The 20,877-nt window shown below is 38.2% G+C and overlaps 1 protein-coding gene across 9 annotated transcripts in view; it reads left to right on the forward strand.

Moving 5' to 3' along the window:
• The window catches only part of Celf2 (CUGBP Elav-like family member 2), a 598,848-nt gene that overhangs the window by 476,604 nt on the left and 101,367 nt on the right, over positions 1 to 20,877 (forward strand). For all 9 annotated transcript variants that reach the window (XM_023701316.1, XM_004641262.2, XM_004641263.2 and 6 more), the window contains one exon: positions 3,711 to 3,793. In XM_023701316.1, the coding sequence (XP_023557084.1) occupies positions 3,711 to 3,793 (83 nt within the window). The remainder of the gene's footprint in view (positions 1 to 3,710; positions 3,794 to 20,877) is intronic.

Below are 20,877 nucleotides of genomic sequence, written 5' to 3' on the forward strand. Positions count from 1 at the left end.
ATTATTATGCATTTCAAATGGAAGATAAGTCATTTTGAGCCATATAAGTTAAAAAATAATTTTAAATTTTGTTTTGAGTAAAACACTATGCTGAAATATCCATATAGGTTCTTTGGTGTGGGGTGAAGGATTTTAGACTTGGTTATTATTCATTGATTAAAGGTACTGAAGGGTTAGGGAGATAGCTCAGTGGCATAAATGCCTGCCTGGCAAGTGCAAGATCGTGAGTTCAATCCCTGGTACTGAAAAAAAAAAAAAAAATCCACCATAGCAGTTAAAAATTTGAGACTGGGCGTGGTGGTACAAGCCTGTAATCCTAGCTCTTGGGAAGCTGAAAACAGGTGGATCACTATGAGTCTGATCTAGTAGTGAGACCCTGAACAACCTGTATGGACCCTGTAGACCCTTCTCTAAAAAAAAAAATAAAACAAAATAAAATAAAGGTAAGGAAACCAGGACTAACTGGAGTACAGAGAATGTGAGATACTTTCTCCTAAGTCATTCAGGAATCATATTAATGAAACCAAAATAAAAAGTTTTAGAGGTGATAGTTCTAGGGTTTTTATCTGTCCCAAGACCCCCACATTTGCACAAGTTGCTCCTTCTACCAGGGTGCCCAGTCTAAGCTGTGAATAGGAGCAGAAGTGTGGCTTGGGCAGTGCCTACTTAAGACAGGACACCTGTGAGTTCACACAAGGGCTCAAAGCTTACTTCCGAACAGCACCATGGGAGCTGAGCTGCTGCTTGTGGTCAGTGAAGGAAGCCTGTTTGCTCCTTGCCTAGGATATTCTCTCATGTACAAATGAGAACTAGAGACTGTCTTGGTGCACTCTTAAAGAATCGCTGTTGAAGTGAATATATCATCACAGGGTTATGAGCTGTACGTCATTTGAAAAGGAAATGTAGTGATCAGTCTCTGCTTCACTCCTAGATTTCCACAGGCAGCATAAACCTTGGGTGAAATTGAAAAGAGCTGGAGACAGGATATCCCCTCCTCTTTTGTACATTAGGCACCTATCTCCACTCCCCTCCTCTCCTGCTTGACCGTAACTGCTCAGATACTACCTTCACACTCACCTTGCCTCAAAAAAAAAAGAAAGAAATTAAAACAAAAAAGCACCAATTAAATATCTTTTGAAAAAGAAAGAACTTTAGTGAAATTCACACTAAAAGCAATGAAATGTCTCCTTCCCCAGTGGTAGCATTTTCAAACTCCACTTGGACCAGTGCTCGGCATGGGCTTTTAGGCAGTGAGAAACAGCAGAACTTTAGTTTGAGTGACCAAGATAGGAGAGTTTCTTGGTCAGAGCTCTTCAAATTGGCACACTATTTTCTCAGTTTACATCATCATCATTATTGTTGTTTTGTCTTTTCATTGTGTTTAGCTTCCATTTTCAATCCCCTTTCAAGCTATACTTTTGGTTCTTGAACCTAAGTGTTTTTATTGTTTTTTTTTTTGTTTGTTTTTTTGTTTTTGTTTTTTTGGTGTTTTTTTTTTTTTTGAGACAAGATCTTGCTATGTACTTAAGGCTGGCCTGGAACACACCATGTAGCCCAAATAACCTCAAACTCACAGCAGTCCTCCTGGCTCAGCCTCCCAAATGCTGGAATGACAGCCTTGTGCTCCCATACCCAGAAGTGTTTTCATGCTTGACTCGGCGCATGTTTTTCATCTCCTAGGCTTTATTCTTCCTTAATTGCCTTCTTCCCAGCAAAGTAAACTGCTCATCACATTTTTTTAAGCATATCACCCCTTAAAGGTCACCTTCTTGAAAGGGTCAGATTTTTTTTTGAGGCTTCAATTATTAAATGAAATTCAGGACTTCTCAACTACATCCTTATCTGTGCACCAACCAAATCGGCTTAGAAGAACAAAATAACCCACTGAGAATGCTTCCTAGAGACATGTTGGAAGCTTTTCTGGTTTTTCTTTCTGCATTAAGGCTAATGATCTGTGTTCTACATTTTCTCCTCTAAAAATTATTTTAATAGGTTATTATAAATTGGGAATTTCTTATTTAAAATTACTCCTTGATGTTAGGTGGTTCTTAAAGCTTTTGGGAGGCTTTCATTATGCCAGTGAAGCTCAGATAACTCACTAAATCTTCAGTAGAAGGTCTCCTGTCAGGCAGCATGGCCTAATGGACTTTTGTCGAAGAAGTAAATAGCTGAAATAAAGATCAATAAAATGGTCCGTTTCTCTATCTCTATCTGTAATTCTTATGAAACGTAATAATTTTAATTTCCCTCTATCATTGATCCTTGGGTAATGCCAAGAAACTAGGGTCGCGCTCTGCTTTGCCCAAAAAGTGAAGGTTTTGAATATTTTAATCTTGGTAGACTCTGAATGAACCAAGTATAAGACAAAAATTCTACTTTTCTTTCTAAATGAGTAAAGAGCATCTTAGTTTTAACAATGCCATATAAATGATATCATGCTTGATTTTCTCCTACTCCACTAAATGTTTTCTATATTTTGAGAAATCAGAATGCCAGTATGTGACTTCAATTCCTGGTAGCTTACAATATCTGCTTCCTCCGGGTGATGTGTTGTTTTGTTCTACTTTTTGTCATATTTGCATTGTTGCTTGAATACAGTGGGTACTGCTGCCTAAGTGCTGCACATTTCTCTCAGGCTACTTTCTGCACTGTTGTATGAGTACTCCTCAAAGCTCATCCCGTCTTCTCTGGCTCCATGTGTTAGGACCCTTTACTTAAGCCTAAAGTGTAGACAGTTTTACTGAGTACCTCACTCCATTTCCTCCACATCCCTAAATTACAATAGACAGCACAGATCAAAGGCAGCTTCTTGTTTTCATTTAATTTCCTAAAGTTTTTGTTTACCTCCTTCTACCAAGCCTGATACTGCTAAGAAACTGCATACTGATTAAAATATTGTTAGCCAGTGTCTTTAAGTTGAATAAGAGACAACCATCTTCAGGATACTGAAGAAATGGTCCTCTTTCTCTAAAGAAGGAAGTTGGTTAGAAGGAGGGTATCTGGTAGCCTGCTCTGCAGGGCCTTTGGCCAGTACTCCATAGCCTCTTGGAAATGAGGAATCGAGAGGTGTGCCACAGCCCTTCTTACTACACAGGCCAGAGTTATCTGGTCACCTACCCATCAGACTATAACTTCATTTCTAACCTGGCTAAAACACAGCTTTTCATTGTGGCAAATAAACATTAAGTAGTCATTTGTATAGAACTTTGCATTATGTACTATGATGAAGATAGAGAAGAATATGCTCATTTTTAAGAAATTTATAATCCAGTTGTCTAAACTGTTGAGGTTAGAAAGTGTTTTCAAAGTGTGATATTCTAGAGATATCCTTTAAGAAAATCAGTTAGTGTAAATTTATATATTGTTACTGTGATTAAATACTTCTCTTCATGTAGTTGCTACATAACAAGTCCCAGTAACTCCTCATCCTCACACCACCATTCCCCACCCTCAGTCTTGGATAGCTGTGTTCCAGACAGTTGGTGCACAGCGTTAGGCACTGATCTCCAGCGTGGGTAGAGCTAACAGACATGATTTAGGATGAAAAGTACTGTGTAAATGCTTGAGCTGTTGTTATTACTGTTCTCATGTACTTTATTATTTTTAAATTGTGCATCCTTTTAAGTAGATTATTTGTTCACCGCAGTCTCCAATATATCTAAGCAAAGCATTCACAGAAATTTCTAAAATCTTTTCATTTCTCTCTGTAGGTTGTTGTTTCGTAACATTTTATACAAGAAAAGCTGCACTTGAAGCCCAGAATGCACTGCACAATATTAAAACTTTACCTGGGGTGAGTCGGTTTACTTTTGTACCAAAATCACTTTATTGCTTGAAAATGGTCCTTTCAACTGAAGGTTCTAGTTATGGGTTCTTAGTGCCAAAAATGACTTTGGTCTTTTGAGGGGTGTGCTGACCCCTCTGTTCCCTACAGCAGCCAAACCAGCTGGCCAGGCCATAAAGAAGCTGGCATTAACACTGATGGGAAGAGCTCTCAAATTGCATGTCCCCTGGTTAGAAAATCAGAGTGACCCCACTGGGTATAGTGCCTGCCAAAGACTATTGGGTGGGCTAAGATTTTAAAAGGAAAAAAAAAAAAAACCCAACACACACAAGTGAAGCAAATGGAAAAGGAAAAGCTTTTACTCACCAGGAGCCCCTTTTCAAATTTGGTCTTTAGATTTTCTTTTGAAAGAACAAAATGTACCCTGTACAGCCATAATATTAAGCCTCCTAATGATTTCTAAACAGTCAATGGTGGTTAACAAAGTCAATGTTTTAATGTCCAATTTGTGGCTTCATGTTGCTACAGAACAGAAAATACAAAGCTTACAGTTTTTTTCCATTTCCTTCCCAGTAATATTCAATGTAGAAATGAACTGATGTTGCATAAAGCAACTTTATCAGAATAAATTATTTTAAGGGATTTTGTGGCACTTCTATATATTCCATGTAAGTATAAATTTCTTTGTGCTGTTTTTATATTTTCCCAAATATCAGTGATGAGTTCACTCAATATCATGGTATGTATTGTTGCAATGATATTGAAGTTATTGAAACTTGGTTTAGTAAAAGTAAAAGCAAAATAAAATAATGCCCACACTGTTTTCAGGGTATGGTTCTAACTTCGTGTCAATTTTCTCTGTCTGTACTCATATACTAAAGTGTGTAATTGCATACACGTGCATGCTAACATGGGCACACAGATGCACTGTATCCTCATATACTCAGAAGCCATTGAAAATTTATACTTATAGTTGTAAAATGTTCAGCAAAATGTTTTCAGAATATTAAGCCTTTTAATCACTCAAGCAATAAATTGCGAACCTTGATCTTACATCATGCTACTTAGGTTTTCTCTTTGTATCAGAGCAAATCAAAGAAAAGTAAGTGTGTGATACCAAAATGATCCCTCCCTAATTAATTTAACTACTTCTCCCTGAAACTTCCAAGGGGGTTTTTAGTAAGGCTGCTTTTTTTATTAAGTCTAAGTGCTTTGCTTAGTGACTTTTAAAATAGTAGTATTTCAGCTTATTTCTCCAGGTAAATGGAATTTTTCCAACATAATCCTAGAAGACTGCAGTGGTAGGTCACATTATTGAGTGAAGCAATCATGGCAAATATTTACTGGCCCAGACAACAATAGAAGGCAATAATTTGTATTTTCCAAGCTCCTAATTAAATGAAAAGACTGATTTATGTTCCTTCTCCTAAAAATAAATGTTTTTTAGCACACAAAATTCCCCCTTGGTATGTTAAAAAAAAGTACTTGCGATGACTCATTATTTACCATGCAAGGTATATGATATAGTTTGATGCCAGATAGCATCATATTTTAACTTAATGCAAAGTTTGGTTAATTTTGATGCATCTCCTATACTAGAAGCACAGCTCCCAGCATGCCCTATTCCTGTGTCAAGATGATTTCTAGAAACTTATAGTTTGAACAGGGGATGTTGAAATACATAGAATGGCTAGAGAATATGTTTCTGTTTGGTATATTCTATTCTTTCCCTTTTCTTACCAAACAAATAATACCTTCTATACATATTTTTTTAATATTGTACTTTTTCCTCTTCCTAAAACTTCGGCATGTGAAATTTAGAAGTGAAGGCTTTGGAGATGCATTACTAAGAGCAATAATTTAGGAGTTAGGAAAAGGTGATGGATAGATTGTTTTTTGGTTTCTTTTTAGCCAATTCAATATCATATACCCAATTACTTGAGGCAGGCTAAACAAAATTTTGAAAAGTCAGATCTAATTTGTAAGGCTCATAGCTTTCACAATATATATACTTGCTCCATTTGCTGTTTCAAATGTGACAAATAGGGACAGAGTTCCACATCTTGCATTTATGTGCTGCTTTATCTGATAAACATCACCCTTAACAGCTGCAGGAAAAACATGAAAGTGGTTGCCTTTCAACTGTGAGCCTTTGGTGGACAGGAAGAAATGGGACCCAACATAAAAGATTAATGCATATTCTTGGAAAAAATATATTACAGGGAGCCTTGCTGTTTGATTACAAGCCTCGCAATTCGTCAACATTTCCATAATTCTAAACCAATATACACCTGTTTTCCTACTGTGATGTGAAGGCATAACTTAATTTAACAGAACCCCTGCTGTGCTAAATCTCTCATTAAATACCAAGTTACTTCAGTAATTTAAAGTTGTAGCACTACTATTTTAACTAGTTGCCTTCCTATTATGAAATTAATAAGAAATTAATGATGCACTTTGCCATATGCCTTCAATTTCCTTCTGAATAAAAATAAAAGGGATAAAGAAAAATGCATCACCAGCTGACACTTTAAAGCTTTTCTGGTTGTAATCATTTTCCTGCAGATAAAATCCATTAGAAAGGCACTTGCTACCTTTTTTTCTAAAATGTCCAAAACTTCCCATTTATAACAACATCAAATGGTGCTGGGGGGGTTTCAGTGTACTTTTCTTTTGCAGTTGATATTTTTGTATCTTAAGGAGCTTTGTCATGTGATCAAACTTAATTTTTAGGAGTTTTCTTTCCCTTTTATGTGCTATATTCCTATCATAGAAACAAAGACCATGGTTAGTACAGGAGAGAAAACCAAGTTGCTAGGACTGTCTATATGCAGTTGAAAGTGTCTGTGCATTGGTCTTGATTTAAAGGTACACTCCTTTCCATATCATACCTTAGAGACCTTTAAATGGGCCATTGGGGGAAGGGCGGGGGAATTAAGGTGAAGAATCAGAGCTTTCCTGGGCAGTCAGTGCCAAGTGACTGGGGATACATTTCTCTAGCCTTCCTCATCTGTTATAACTAAGGTACTGGATTGTACATCTTCTGAAATGTTCAGCATAAATCTTCAAACTATAACAGTACAAACAAAAGGAGCAAATTCAACATCTCCACACAGAATGCCAAGAATGAGAAGCTAGGAATTATTTTCCTTAATTTGATAAAGTTTTCCTCTAGAAAAGGTTTCTTTGAACTGGGGGGCTATAGATTAAGTGTTAGGTACAGTGCCCATTAATTACTGATATTTCTTGAGAATGATAAGTCTCAAATGATTATTGGATGCTTGATCCAGGCCAGGAACAGCTAGGTGTTAGCCTGAAATAGCCAAGATCCAGCCTGATGAGGCTTCTAGTTGGTCTCACCAGGAGGATGGGTAGTGGATAGGAAATTGGTTTATACTCACTTTATGTTTTTCTGCTTTTCCAGTTGTGAAAGAATGCCAGTTGTACACACACATGCATGTGCGCATGCGTGCACACACACACACACACACACACACACACATACACCCTTGACATCCTGGTTAGTAGTGCTCTAGTAGCCTGAAGGGAATATGGTGGTTAACTGTCTGCAAAGGCTGGAATGTTCAATTCAGTGCAGCATCATTAGATGTCCTCTTTCCACAGCTGGGCCTTTTGTGTTCTTGAACAAATTTTGGTTGCCTCTGCTTTGATGGTGTAACAAACTTAGCTTCCTTTATTAAGGGTTTCACATAGGCGAAACCAAGTGGTGGTGGTGTTCAGTAGATAGGTCTGTGTCTCCCATAATGTGTCCAGGAAAGAAAGAAATCCTTGTGAAGGCAACCTGGAAGATTTATTTTGTTTTCATTGACTAATTTAGTTCAATGAAAAAGTAAAATATAATAAAAGACTTCTATTGAAGCATAAAAAAATCAGCAAGACCTTTGCAATAATCAGGTGTCAGGGCCAAATACCTTTCTACCAATGCTGGAACCATGTCTTATGTCATGATTTTTCTAAGATCTTAACACATATTGTCTCTAGCGATGAGGCTTTTTGATTGAAAATCTACAGCAATATCATTAGAGCATTCACTGTGTAAATTAATTTAATTAAGGATGTAATAACAGTGAGGAATACAGTTTTGAAAAAGCTCTTAAACTTTAACAGCTAGGAGGAATCTGTGGAATCTAAATGTCTTGTAAAATATTAATTGCAAATTTCTTGTAGACATTTTCTCTGAGTACGCCTTACCCTTTCCTTTTTGGAATCACTACAAGTTTTATTAAATGCGGTTTATATTAAGGAGTTATTACCCTAAGAGAACATTTATTTAGAGTACTCCATTTTACTGATGGCATACTGAAAGGTGTTTTATAATAACACAGTGTGAGCAACAACTTCACATAGATTTGAGATATAAAAACAAATGAGCCTGATCCAGTAGGAAGAAGCAGTAAATAAAATGGCCTCCTGGGACAAGTGTGTCCACCCACATGAAGTGAATAGACTCTTTCCTGGCCTTCCCTAGAGGAGAAAATTTACCTGAATGGTAGGCACTTTTTTCCCAAGGGTAGTTTATCTTAGCTCTCCATAGAACCGTCCCATTGTGCCCTTTAATAATGGGGTTTGTACTTTTTCAGCAGGACAGATTGGCTTTCATTGGGATGAAATTCTGTTTGCCCCTTGTACTGTGTTTTGAGGTATTCATTTTGTTTGAAACATCTCCCCTAGTATTAATATGTATTTAATGCCCATGTTCTCAAAGCCATTTTTATTTTATCACTATCATCATTGTTACTGTTTGTGTCATAAAATCTTTCATCTCTCATCTCCTCATATCATGGGAATTATCCCCTAGAACCATCCCATCTGAATCAAAACCTAATGAAACCAATTTTTTTAAAGTTTTTTTTTTATTTTATTTTATTTTAGTGTGTGTGTGTGTGTGTGTGTGTGTGTGTGGCCAGCTCAGCCCACCAGGGGGCAGGGCGGGCTGACATGTGGTGCTGGGGGATTGAACCGTGGTCCCTGTGCTTTGCTAAGCTTGTTCTAAGTAGGTGCTTTAGACCACTGAGCCATCTCACCAGCCCCAATGAAACCAATGTAATAAATATTTTTCTCAAATTCCTTTCATTTAAAATTATTATTAAAAAGCAACCAAAACATCTGTATGAGTTTTGTTAAGACCTCAAGATTTTATGTCATGTATAATACAAAATATTCACTCATTTATTCAGCAAATAGTTATTGACTAGATTGTTTGACACTATTCTGGAATCTAGGGAGTACAGGAATAGCAGCCACGTCCTTTGTAACTGAGTCACCAAAGCAACAAAGCCTATACCATACTCATATGCAGTAAATATTCAGTAAAAACAGAGATTTTACTCAGAATGTAAGATGAATGCAGTTTTAATATTACATATGTGTGATAATGACCTGATTTGTTTCAAATACACAGATCTCTCTCTAGAACATATATATCTATACATGCAATTACATGCCTACAGTTAAACATACATTCATGTATGTACACATATGAATATCAGGTTAGCCAAAATAATATAGGAAGTGGTTATTTTAAGTCCCATTTTCTAGCTGGCCTGCCACCATGTTCTTACTCATTTTATTGAAATCACCTTTCTTATTTTAGGCTCCATGAATTGTCTGACTTCCTCAATATTGTAATAATCCTATGTTTGACCCAGGAACATAGCTGACTCATAGTGGATGGCAAAGCACACTTGAGAGCTTAATTGAATAGCTCCATTAACCCTTGCCTTCTCCCTTCTTAACAGAAGAGTAGGGGCTGAATAGGAAGAATCCTGCCTGTAAAGCTTTTGGAGCTCTGGAAAAGCTCTGGTGAATTCTTTGTTTCTATTTGATAGTTTCTGTAGGTAGGTACTCTCACTAAGTAGCCACCCACTATATAAAACATGTTTGCTGTGGAATGTATAAACTAGGACATGTGCTTGGTATACATCCTTCAGATTTACATGTGCAGAATTTGACCTTCACTGATGTATTTGGCCTTGTAGTATCTAAAAGAAACATTCTCCTTCTGTTTGCCTTGTTTTTATATAGAATACTTAAATCTTTTTTTTAATGTGTTTGGTACAGGGTCTCACTACACAGCTCAGACTTGTAGTGATTCTCCCTGTTTCAGCCTCCCCAGCATTGAGATTATAGGAATGCATCACCAAACCTAGTCTCTGTGGCCAGCGCTGTGTGCTCAGGGCAGAGCTGGCACATCATGTGGTACTAGGGATTGAACCTGGGTCCTTGAGCTTACCAAGGCAGGCACTTAGACTGGCTGAGCTATCTCCATGGTCCAAATACATAAAACTTGCAGAAATAAAAAGTAAACAAAAAGATCTTTGGTTTTTTTGTTTTGTTTTTAAAATTTATATGTATTTATTTGGTGCAGGATCTCGCTACACAGTTGAGACTTCTACTGATCCTCTTGTGTCAGCCTCCCCAGCACTAGGATTACAGGGGTGTGCTACCACACCGAGTTTTGGTGCCAGGCTCAGCACCTGGGGTCCAGGGCCAGTATGGCATGCAGTGCCAGAGATCATACTTGGGTCCTTTTGCTAGCCAGGCAAGCACCTAGACTGCTGAGCTACCTCCCCAGCCTAAAGATCTTAGTGTTTAGGATGGCTTTTTAAGGACCATAATGAAAGGTGCCAAGATGTGGCTATAGAAGAGGCCCTTAAGTATAGAGTTGCACTTCACTCTATGAGCCACTTCAAGGTGAAGACGTAGCATCCAGGTATATGGTACCAGCCCCATGTATGGCAAGATTGCTCCTAGCTCAAGAAACAATTTGGAAGATAGAGGAAAAATCTTGGCCTGATAGTTTATAGACTACAGACACAGGCCCAATGGATCTTGGAACATACATTTTAATGCTTTATAAAAAGCCATGGGAAATTGTTTATTTCATCCACCATAAAGTTTTATATGCTACCTGAATAGCGGTTTGTTTGTCTTTGGGCTGGCAGTTGATTGACTCAATAACTTTGACAGGCAGTTGTTATGCATGACTCTGATTAACTGAAATTTTAAAAATTGGGTACTTTTGAAACATGGCCCATTTAATACAAGGAAGTCTATGTGAGAAAATTAATGAGGATTCTTTGGTGGAGAAAAGTTGAAAATGCAAACCCAGGGTTAAAATAGACAGCTGGCTGCTCCATTTTCTGGAAACTAGAATTCAGTGGAAAGTATGGACTTTTATTTTGCAAGCCAAATAGTCTCAACAACATGCATGAGGATTATTATAGGGGCTTGTGAAAGAATGTACATAAGTGCCCTGACATGGGTCACTGATCATATTTGCAGAAGCAGGCTGCAACACTGTTTGAGGGATACTGGTATCTTAATCATTTCTGTAAGGGTATGGTAGGATGGCACAATGGCAAAATGAAGTAATAGATTTCAGAGATAATCATTTCTCTATAACAGTACAAGATTAAATTGGGACTGTGACATTGGCTTATACAGACCTCAGTTCCCCAAAGTTTGATAAGCTTTCAAAAGAAGCTCAGAGGGGAAAATCCTGAAATTGATTAAAGGTCTAGATGAAATTGCAAAGAAGGAGGTTATGATAGATAAATGGCAGGAGAGAAAGTTTGGAGCAAAGCTAGAGAACTGTCCAAATCCTGTCTTATGGGATCTCCAGGGGAAATCATCGCCTAGATAATGACAGAGCTTGCATCCTCACTGGGAGTTGGGCATAGCTCAGGAGACCTATGTCCGCTTGAAGCAGGCTGGCCAGGACACAGCCACAGGCGTTAGGCCACGTTATAAAAAAGGACATGACATGGGTGAGTGTGGAGAGCCTTCTCCTGGGAACTCAGATGTTCTTCCACACCAATCAAGAAGTACAGAGCGGCTGAGCTTAGAGAAACTGCAGCAAGGATCAAAGGGAGCGTTAGCGTATCCCTGCTCAGCCAGATCTGGTTACTGCACTATCACTTAGGAAAAAAAAAGCTGAGTATTTCTCTGTGTGTTAGCTGTGGACATAGCACTCACGAGCTCAGGCAGCCTCATTAAAGCTATTAAAGTTGTTTTGATAATAAAACAATATTTTAGTACTCTTATCATCATACTTCTCACTAGCCACAAGTCATACAGATGAAAAGATAAGCAGTAAATGCTGTGTATGAGAGACAGCAGAAAGGGACACTTTGACAAATGTTCTTTCTTGTATTCTCCATTGTTCCCGTCATGGCTTCCATCAGTACTCAGTGTACACTTATGCTGCCATCCTCCTCTCCACCAGGCCTTTAAGAGACTTGAAATTTCTCTTCTCTTAGTCTGCCAAGCAAAGAGATGGGAACGAAATGATTCCTGGAGAAGTCCTTCCTAAACTTTCAAACCTTCTTTGCTTTCTATGCCCTGTCTATATTTATGTTCTAATTTAATGAAAAAGTCTATATCTATATGATTTTACTTGCTTCAGACACTGATGAGTAATTTGAGAGTACTTGATGACAAATCTGGATCATTCAAGCTTTGATTATCTCTCCCATCTGGTTGAGTTTCAAAAGAGGTTTAGCATTCATAGTTTTCTACCAAGGAATAGAGAAAGAAAAGGGAAAAGAATTAACTGTGACAAGTCAATTTAATGCCTTGTATGCAGCCTTAGTTTAACATTAAAGGGTGTTTAACCTAATGACATTTCAGGATTATGGGTAGATTGCTTTTATCTGTTTGATTCATATCCTCAGTTAGCATAGATAAGTGAATTATCTATGTTTATAAACAGCATTATGGGATTGTTTATTTGTTATATATCTTCTAAAAATAATTCAGGTGATCTCTGGATAGCATGAGGACACTGAGGTACCAGAGATTAAATTACCTACTTTGACCTAGTAGCAAAGCACTAATGGAACTAGAAATGGAGGCAGTTACTAAGATTCTCCACTAGTTTGGCCTCATGACAGTGGACTTAGCCAGAATGTGTGCTGCATTTTAGGTAATGGTAAGAATGACTAGGAGACCAGCACATTAAAAAAATATCATTACAAATGTAACTGTATGTTAATTTTTACAGGCCTACAAGGTAAAATGAGTAACTTGCTTGAGGTTACACAGCTAGTAATTGACTTTACAGGCAGGTAGATTCAGTTAATGTATCTGTACTCTGAAACTGAAGGCCTTTGCACTGTGCTATGTGCCTTGGAAGGCTCGCCAGTCCTAGCTCTGCCATGTGAGGGTTCTCCCAAGGACCACATTTGCTTCCTTTGTGGCCCCTAGTTTTTTTATCCCTAACTGAATTGGAATCCTCAGCTCTTCCCACTACTACAACTCAAAGGGTGGTATGCAGAACTGCCACATTTGGTGCACCAGGGCCATACCATCTCTGGTTGCATAGAACAGTGCCCAGAGTCAGCAGCAGAGACCTACAAGTCACCTATTAAAATGCACACACACACACACGCACGCACGCACGCACACACACTCTTACACATACACACACTCACATGTACAAAAAAAAGCACAAGCTGATCCTGCTGCAGTACACCAGCTGGGGCACATAGCCTAGCTCTTCCCTAAATGTGAAACCATACTCTTTTACACAGAGGTCATAGAAAACATGTGGTAGGCGAAGCAAGATGTTAGCTCAAAACTAGGGATGAAGTTACTAAAGCGGAGCTCCCTAAGAGGAAGCTGTAAAGATAGTCATTACTGTAAGAGGAACTGTTTTTGTAAAAATGATTATAAATGCAACACCTTTCTTCAGATGAGTGTAGCTTTACTAATATTGTCTCATTGACATTCATGTTATTAGGGTGCTTTTCTTTATCTGCATCCACAGGCCTTCTGTGCCAAGCCATAATCTGCATACTAATGCCTATCTCCATCCAGCTGGCCTCTCTCCCTTCCCCCATCTCTTTGCTTCCTGGTTCTTTACGGGAAGGGTAGGGTGAGAGAGACAAGGCTTATCAGAAAAGTAAGCAGAGACCCTGTTGATGACACAACTCTAAGAAGCAGCAGGAAAAATGAGCAAGCCTTCCCTGACCTAAAGTTGAGAAACTACTAAAAATTTCAGCCTACCTATTATCATTATACCTTTCTGCCTTGAAAATACCTAAAGACCTTCAGAAAGCAGCTACTTCAACCTTGATAATTTAAGGATGAGGAAACTATGGTCTGAGCCATGAACTCTGCAGAGTATCTAAGCTTTTGAATCTGCTCAAGCTGCTGACAGTAAGGAAGAAGAACTAGACTTTACCACAAAAGAAAGCTCTAAGAAATACTCATGCAGCAAACTCTACATACATGTATTAGTGGGATCAAGCACAGCCTTCTCCTAGCTCTGCCAGTGACTCCTGCTCTCTTGACCTCAGCGTCTTTAAGAGCACCAAGACTGAGTCAGCAGAGGCATAGTGTGTCAGAAGCCTAGAAGCTTCAACATTCCTGTCCCTCCTCTTCCTTCTTCCCATTCTGCTGCCTGCTGTGTTTTGTCCCATCATCAAAGCATTCACCTGTCTCATCCAGAGGGTAAAAAGCTGGAGCCTGGACTAGGCTGTTCTGTTCTCTGGTTAATTCTCTCCAGCCATCACATGGTAGCCTCCATTTTCATATGAATTTAAATGACTAAGATGTGATATATGTGTACCAACTCTGCACAATGATTATACTCATTATGCATCACAAGCATGCACTAATAAAAATATTTTAATGAATTTAAATGAGTAATCATATTTTAAAGGCAGAGGCCTACGTGAACTCTACTGTTGTTTCAGCAAAAGCACTAATGCTGGTTTGGTGGCCTTGGGAGCCTAAGGTTGGACCAAAAAAGTTCTTAACAATCTCTAGGCCCACACTTTCTACAACACTGTCACACAGTAGAGACAGGACTGACCGAGTAAACATGAAGACTCAGCTCCTGGAAACTCAAGGTTATGTCAAGGTTAATGGGCCAGAGTATATATTTTAATCTATGAAACAGTAGACATTCTATGCTTGCCTAAACACACAATGTTATTGTTTCTTCAGCAGAGCACATATTTAAGTGTGTATCAGGAAACCATGCCAGATATTTTATATTCAGTAGCATGTGGGGTTCAGTATACACTGAAGTATTGTCAACTAGTCAAAGGGAACAGGAAATCAAAACTTAATTGCTGTCATTGAAAATATTTTATATGCTAGCTGCAAAGTCAGAGTAGTAATATAGTCAGAGTAACAGTTCAGGGTGTTTCTAGCAAATTTTGCTTGTAGAGACATTTTGTCTACATGACTGTTGTTTTCTTATAGCTTTCAGAATGTTAATCAAATAACAATACATGTACAATTAATAAAATAGTAGTTAACATTTATCAAGTGTTTATTGTGTTCTGGGAACTATGCCAAGAGCTTATACATACCTGATCTCATGTAAATGATGAGGTAATAAATAATAAAACAGTAATAATTTATTTTCAGATTCTCGTCTCATCAAATAGAAGTCTATTGTTTAAGCTCAAGAGATAAATGTCTATACCTGTTAGAGAAAACTTTTCTAGTGGCAAATCGGTGAACATCTTTCTTGGCTAGTAATTGACCTGCTGAATTTAGATACAAGTATAATGGTGCCCCCTTAGCCATGGGGGGATAGGTAAATGCCTCAAGTCACAGCAGTACCATTCCTGTACATACTGTTTTTCTTATATGTATTACAGTACAGTGTGAATATGTGGGGCAAAGGCATGACTCACATCCCAGGCAGCACTGAGTGAGATTTATCCTTGCTTCTCAGAATGGCATACAATTTAAAACATAGGAATTATTTATTTGTATAATTCTTCATTTAATATTTAGCTATAGTTGATTATAGATAACTAAAACCACAAAAAACAAGAACTCTAATAAGGAATTACTCCTGTATGATATAGAAGAACCCTGTTTTTTGAGCCTTTTACTTGTCTTTCCAATGTATTGCTATTTTATGACTCAAAATTTCCTATCATTTAAGGAGGTATATCTGCAGCTTGTAGAGGCACTAACTGTAGCAACAACTCCAAAGAAAACTTTTCACAAGTACCACTGAATCATTTAAGAGAATTTAGACTGAGGTCACTAAATAATCTAAATCATTCCTGAGGCATAACTGTCCAGCTGTAAAATCTTCATAGGTAATTAACAAGAGCTACATATTTGTAAGGAGAATGAAAATAAGGTTCCAATGCCTGGAAATCCTGTATCTCATTTCAGACAGTTTCTGCTTATTTGAATGTGTTACATGGGTCAGTGTTGCAGAAAAGGACATGTAGAGGAAAGTAAGCCAAGTGTAAAGGTAGATGCAGACTACAGAAGCTTACACTGCTCAGCCTTCTTACCTCATAGGTAAGGAAAGTGAAGTCCAGAGAAGCTGGTGACAACACCCTGAAGGTCACACAACCAGGTATGATTAGCAGTGGAAGAAGAACAACATATGCCCCCACACTTTCTCTACAAGATTATGCCAACCACATCACTTTAAACAGTAAGAAATTTAGAGCTCAAGTTACCAGTCTATGCAGGGCTCTGCCCTCTATGATATGAGCAGCTGTTCTTGGAGTTTCCATTTTTCCTTTCTAATCTGTAAGATCTAAAGAGATATACTTCCTAGGCCATTTACTAAAATGTTACATGAGGTAAGTGAATTCATATGAAGTTAATGAAGAAAAATGAAAATGACATTTGATTAATGTTTATAGCTATGAATAGGGCAGTGATTCACAATAAAATCACTCATGGATCTTTAAGAAATACATATACCCAAGCATTGTGATAGGCAAATTAAATAAAAATCTCTTCAGATAGGAGTGTACCTCCATATTTTTAAAGCTCCCCAAAGGATTCCAGTGTTCAGATGAGTTTGAGAGTTACTGTAGGAAGAAGTGGCCATCATTGCCCCCAAGCTGGTAAAGACTTATTTTCTGTTTCATTTGGATCCACAGGTACACACTGTCACCTACCAGTTGTCTTCCCACAAGTACAGCATAGTCGTGTTTACTTAACATATGGTTCATGGACCAGCAACATTGATTGTATCTGAGGCTGTAAGAATGCAGCTCTCAGACCCTACCCCAATCCTGCATTTAAGCTGGCTTGCCAGTTCTCTCCACATATGCACACAGATGACTATGTGACGTACTGGATGTGCTAGCTTGATTGAGATGATCATTTTACAGTGTATCTTATTGACATATTCAAGTATTATGCCTTATATGATAAAATACAGTTTAAAACCTTTTAAACATTAAATCCTAGGCAGTACATACATACATGTTGTAACTTTTGAGAAGCATCATCCTGTAGAAGTAGACTTCACCAAAGCTGCTGTTCTGGCCATTTTTCACAGTTCACATTCGGGCAGCCTGGAATGGGTGTCAATGTGTGCCGCTTGCAGCCCTTGAGTTGATCTGTCCCCTCACCTGAGTACTAAAGAGGAGAAAAGCTGCTGTGGCTAAAGAGGCTCCCACCTTCCAGACTTCCTTTCAGATGTTCTGAAGGTAGAGCAGGATACCATTTAGGACAGGAGGCAAAGAAGTAAGGTGGGATATGAGATGTCCTTAGTTTTCCAGTGTATCTGAGCAGGCAGTGTATTTCCTCCTCTCATCTGTACTTTTAAAACCTGCTGGAAAATCTCTGAATGGAACTTACATAAAGTTATTATGTCCCAGACTGTCCAGGGACAAATGGAATTGATGCTATTTTAGGCCAGAAAAGCTAATTCTGAAGCATGAGGAGTAGTTTTCTGCTACAAAGAGTTAATCAGTAATTTCCACTTCGTAGAAATCATAGGAGTCTAGAATCCCTGCTGTTTCATCATTCATGGATTTGAAATTCCTTGCCAGAAAGGAAAGCATTTATTATCCTGTTTCTCTTGATACCCACAGCTTGAGAGACTTGCTAACAAAGAAAATTTAACTGCAATATGAATGCTAGAGTAGAATACAGTATCACATAATAAGGAATGCTGTCTATATGAATCTTCCTGTGAGTTGAGAGGCTTAAAAAGAATGTCATCTGCCCTAAACAGTTGTGAAATTTCCCTTTGAATGAGTTGTTGAATTCCATACTGCTTGTAAATCTGGAGTTTTTCATATTTTGGATTATTTCTACTCACTTATAGTAAAACAGACATCTTTGATAACAGTTTATAGGCACAAGGTTATGTGTTGCCACATAAAACTAAAACTTCCCTTGACCAACATTTGACTAAGTTGACAGCAGCTTAACAGACCCACATCAAAGAGGAAGATGCAGTCAGTTGACTAAATAAGAAAGGATCCCCAGGGCTAAAGAGTCCACATAGAAAAGGAAACCTCATGGCCAGGAGAAGAAATAGGGTATATCTCAAGAAAAAACAAAGGGGACAATGAGATAGCTCAGAAGTCTAAAGTGCCTGCTTAAGCAAGCTTAGGCAAGCTCAAGGACTGTGGTTTGATCCCTGGCACCACATTCTAGGCTAGCCCTGCCCGCAGGGTGGACTGAGCCAACCACGGGGGGTGGGGGGTGGAAAAAGTCAGAACCTATGAGAAATCAAGAAAAAATAAACTCAAGGTTCAACACGAGCTTTGTGGGGTTTAGGACCTGAATAGAAAAGGGCTGCAAAGAGTGCCTAGAATGGCACATTAAAGCCAGGCTTTTGTTGGAACCAGAAGTGGTGGTTCATGTCTGTAATATAAGTTACTTGAGAGGCTGAGGGAGGGGGATTACAGGTGTGAAAAGACTCAGTGAGATCCTATATAAGTGATAGCGAGTCCTATAGAGCTTCCGCTGATACCAACAGCCCACTGTGGCATGTATGCCAGAGGTTCACCACCACTGTCATATCCCAAATAAAATTCAAAAGGGCCTGAGGATGTAGCTCAGTGGTTAAGCATCCCCAAGTTGGATCCCTATACCACAAATAATAAAATCAACAGCCCAACCAGCATATTTTACTACTGCCAAATGACTAACTCTTGAAGAAGAAATGCCATTAACTACAGTGTACATGTTCACTATCTTTCATCCCCACATTTTTTCTGTCTAATTCTGTCTCTCAGTGTCTGATTTGCACTGATTTAACAGATCTAGAGCTAAAAAAAATAACTTTTCTATGATATATTTTCAGAGATTTATAAACCATTTTTCCCACCAGTGCCTCTAAGTCAGAAGCACTGAATCCCCCTCACCCTTAGTCTTAAAGAAGGAAAGTCAGGAGACAGTGGTTCACGGAACAACAAGTTCATGAGATCACACTGAACACATCAGCTCGTTGATACAGGTAATTCTGGACTCTGAATCCACTTGACTAACCATGAAACAACTTGTTACTAGGCAAGAGCAAAATCAAAGATGTCTCAGTCCTAAGGGCAATCATCAGTAGCACTACCTAGATGCATTTTGACAATGACTTAAGTGGCAGTAGGCTATACTGATTTTAAAGACATTCATGTTACATTTTCATATAATTTGTTTCAAAGGAGACAGTCACTCACATTGAGAAAAGGAAAATGAAGAGCATGTCACCTACATGTTGGGGCTCTGATGAAAGGCAGGTCTGTCAAATTCAGTGGTGCCGAATACCTAGTTCCCAAAAATAGCATCCCACAGTCTTACATAACAGTGACCTTCAGTCTCTCAGAACAGCATTTATTGAATAGATGCTACAGCTTGGGTTGCAGGGGGGTTCAAGCACTGTATTTCAGTGTTCTTCAACCATGCTATGCTTTTTTAAGTTTGCAATGTGGATATTAAATGTTTCCAGTGGTAACATCAAAAAGCTTTGTTGGTCAAATTTAGACTTTAATAGAACTCTAAATAATGAAAGAAGAAATACTTCAGCTGGTCGCTGATTTTGAAAGGAAAGATTAGATCAACCAACAGCTCAGAACATTGAAAAGCTGGTTTGGAGGAGAGTTGAATGTAACAGGGACCATGAAAAGATATCCGAAGCCAAGTTCCTGCTCTGCTTTTTAACACACAGTGAAATCATTAATACTTTCTCCCAAAATAATGCAATTTTGGTTTCTTTTATAGAGATGATGAAGAGTGTAAAATACTGTGCCCTAAACATGTATCCTGGGTTCTGTTTTCATAAATTTCTTTTCATATTGAAAGATACTCATGGGCCCTTATTATCACTAGGCTCCTGCCTACCAGCTACTTACCTTAATGTTTTCTGCTCTGCCCTGAGGTTAAATATCCTATATCTGTTAGGAACATATCCATCCAAATGATCTGTGGAAATTTCCAATGCGAAAGTTACTATTTCCCCACTCTTAAGACCTCTCCCTATATTACTTATCTCAATGAATGGGTGGGCCAGCAAGATAGTAAGCTGGAAAACATCCTCAGCTTCCATCTTTCTATACCTCCCCTTTTTGTCTCCTAGTCAATGAGAAAATCTTATATTCTATTTTAATAGCATCTCTAATTTGTTCTTCTTTATCAGTGGAACTTCATAATTATCACAACTAATAAAAAAAACAGATTAGGGATTTTCAACATTATCCCTATAATAATTGCCCCATAGTTTCCTACATAGTCTCCCAAATGGGTAAAGATGAGGTGGCTTTTAGAGTCTGGACACTTCACCTGAGGAATGGTTGAAAAAGATGTGGTATTTTTACACAATGAGTATTATTCAGCTATTAAGAATGATAAACTGGAAGCCTTTACATTGAAGTGGATGCCACTTGAACATATACTCATAAGTGAAATAAACCAGACACACATGTGTAAATATCCTATAGTCTCCCTAGTATAAGCACTCAAAAGAATACAAATAGAAAGATATAATACAAGTAAAAGGAAAGCAGGATCTCAAGGACTAACTAATCAATAGAGGGAAAGGAGAAGAGCTAGGAAACATGACAGTGTCAAGCCATACAGTTATAAGTAAAAGATGAGCAAGGCAATGATCCTGAGAATCTCCAGAAGATTTTTTAATCTAGTAAACTGGAAGGATCCTCACCCTGACTAACTATATATACTGATACCTGTGAACTAAGCTACTGCACTGCAGATGGTAAATTGTAATAGTAGTTTCATGCTTGTAGTGCCTGTCATTCTGGTATTCTGAATATGGACTCCTTGTCATGACATGCCAGTTGCTGCTATGATGTCTCTCAGGTAGGTGGATGTTCAAGAAGAAGGGG

The sequence above is a fragment of the Octodon degus genome, unplaced genomic scaffold, assembly GCF_000260255.1.
Source record: "Octodon degus isolate 3935 unplaced genomic scaffold, OctDeg1.0 scaffold00133, whole genome shotgun sequence".
Taxonomy (NCBI): domain Eukaryota; kingdom Metazoa; phylum Chordata; class Mammalia; order Rodentia; family Octodontidae; genus Octodon; species Octodon degus.